We start from the raw sequence: 1,796 nt of genomic DNA, 5'->3' as shown, positions 1-1,796 counted from the left end.
CTATGAGTCGTGTACTTTTGCTTGATGCCTTTTGAGTGAATCTTGGTGACCATACGATTTTTCACAGGCGGAGCATTTATATCGTACCCCACCAATATGTATCCTTTTATGATTGTTGAGGTGAGATTGTTGTCTGAATGTTTTTGCACACACATTGCATTTAAAACGTTTCTCTTCGGTATGTATCCTTTCGTGAGTTTTGAGTGAAGACTGAACACCAAATGTTTTTCCACAGACATCGCATTTGAAGGGTTTCTCTCCGGTATGTATCCTTTTATGATTGTTGAGGTGAGGTTGTTGTCTGAATGTTTTTGCACACACATTGCATTTAAAAGGTTTCTCTTCGGTATGTATCCTTTCGTGAGTTTTGAGTAAAGACTGAACACCGAATGTTTTTCCACAGACATCGCATTTGAAGGGCTTTTCACCGGTATGTATCCTTTTGTGAATTTTGAGGGAAGACTGGTGACCAAATGTCTTTTCACAGGTATTGCATTTGAAGGGTTTCTCGCCGGTATGTATACTTTTATGATTGTAGAGGGAAGACTGGTGACCGAATGTTTTTTCACAGATATTGCATTTGAAGGGTTTTTCGCCGGTATGTATACTTTTATGACTTTTGAGGGAAGTCTGTTGACAAAATGTTTTTTCACAAACATTGCATTTAAATGGCTTTTCGTCCGTATGAATGCGCCAATGTCTTCTCAGACTTGATATTGACGAAAAACTTTTTAAACAAATGCCACAATTATAGAGGCCATTTTTGTTTCGATGATTGACATTATTTTTTTGAGGCGCTTTCTTTCCAATGGAAGTACTGGAATGTGATTGCGCAATGTGCCGGATTATATTACTTTTGGTTGTAAACCTCTTTTGACACATGTTGCAGTCGAACCGACGTATTTTGTATATATTTTGCTCAGAATTGTTTTTTATAGTTTCAATAAAATTGCAATCCATGGTTTTTGTATTATTTGAGGTATCCGTCGCATTACACGGAAAATTAATACTGCCAAACGTATGAAACAAAGCAGAATAATTTAAGATCAATATATTTAGATGTTATACAACAAATATGTTAGTAATGTTAAATGTCCAACGCATCATTTGGAAGAAATAATTTTATTAATGTATTAATATTAATTAAGACCTGTAAAGTTAATTTTTGACATTTTTGTTTTAATGAAACGCTTTTCATAATAGTGGGTATCTTTAAAGATACACTACTTCATCTATCTATTAAGATAAAAAAAAACAATAAAGCATATCTTAATTAATATTTTATTATTTACGTAGAGTAGGTTTTAGTCTTTGAACTATGTATGTAAGTATGTTTATTTGTATTAATTAAGATATATTGTTAAAAAAGAAAATAAGTTAAATGTATCCAATTTTAAATTATGTTTATAAAGTTTTAAGTATTTTACTATTAGGATATTGTAGGTATCATTTTGGATACAACCAATAATTCCGTTTAGGAGAAGTGCAACTGAGGTAAAAGTGTTTATCTAGTTATATCCAATAAAAGTTAGTTTATGGTTTAGTTGTAAGTTAGATTACTTATATTTCATAAAAAATTTTCATTTAACTTTATACATTTTTTATTGTAAAAAAATTTAATTTTATAGAAATTAAACAAACCCTAGTACTTATTAAATTATTTTTCTTTATAACTGTTAAAATAAAGTTTTTACAATAAAAAATTACACTTATACTAATTTTTTGTCCGTTATATAAAAGAATGAAAAAAATGTATGAATAAATTTCTTTACATTTATATTTATATAACACAGTAT

General features: G+C 29.6%; 1 protein-coding gene across 1 annotated transcript in view; it reads right to left on the bottom strand.

Moving 5' to 3' along the window:
• Positions 1-3: 3 nt before the first annotated feature.
• The window catches only part of LOC126847788 (zinc finger protein 665-like), a gene marked incomplete at its 3' end in the record, with an annotated part of 10,283 nt that continues 8,490 nt past the window's right edge, over positions 4-1,796 (bottom strand). The window contains exon 6 of the mRNA XM_050588187.1: positions 4-1,009. Coding sequence (XP_050444144.1) covers positions 4-1,009 — 1,006 coding nt within the window. The remainder of the gene's footprint in view (positions 1,010-1,796) is intronic.

The sequence above is a fragment of the Adelges cooleyi genome, unplaced genomic scaffold (genome assembly GCF_023614345.1).
Source record: "Adelges cooleyi isolate 19-005CV unplaced genomic scaffold, UGA_ACOO_1.1 ACOO_flye_CR_arks_rails_tigmint_CR_PRNA_12, whole genome shotgun sequence".
Taxonomy (NCBI): domain Eukaryota; kingdom Metazoa; phylum Arthropoda; class Insecta; order Hemiptera; family Adelgidae; genus Adelges; species Adelges cooleyi.
Note: the sequence above shows the minus strand (reverse complement) of the source record. Positions and strands in the feature narration are given on the sequence as shown.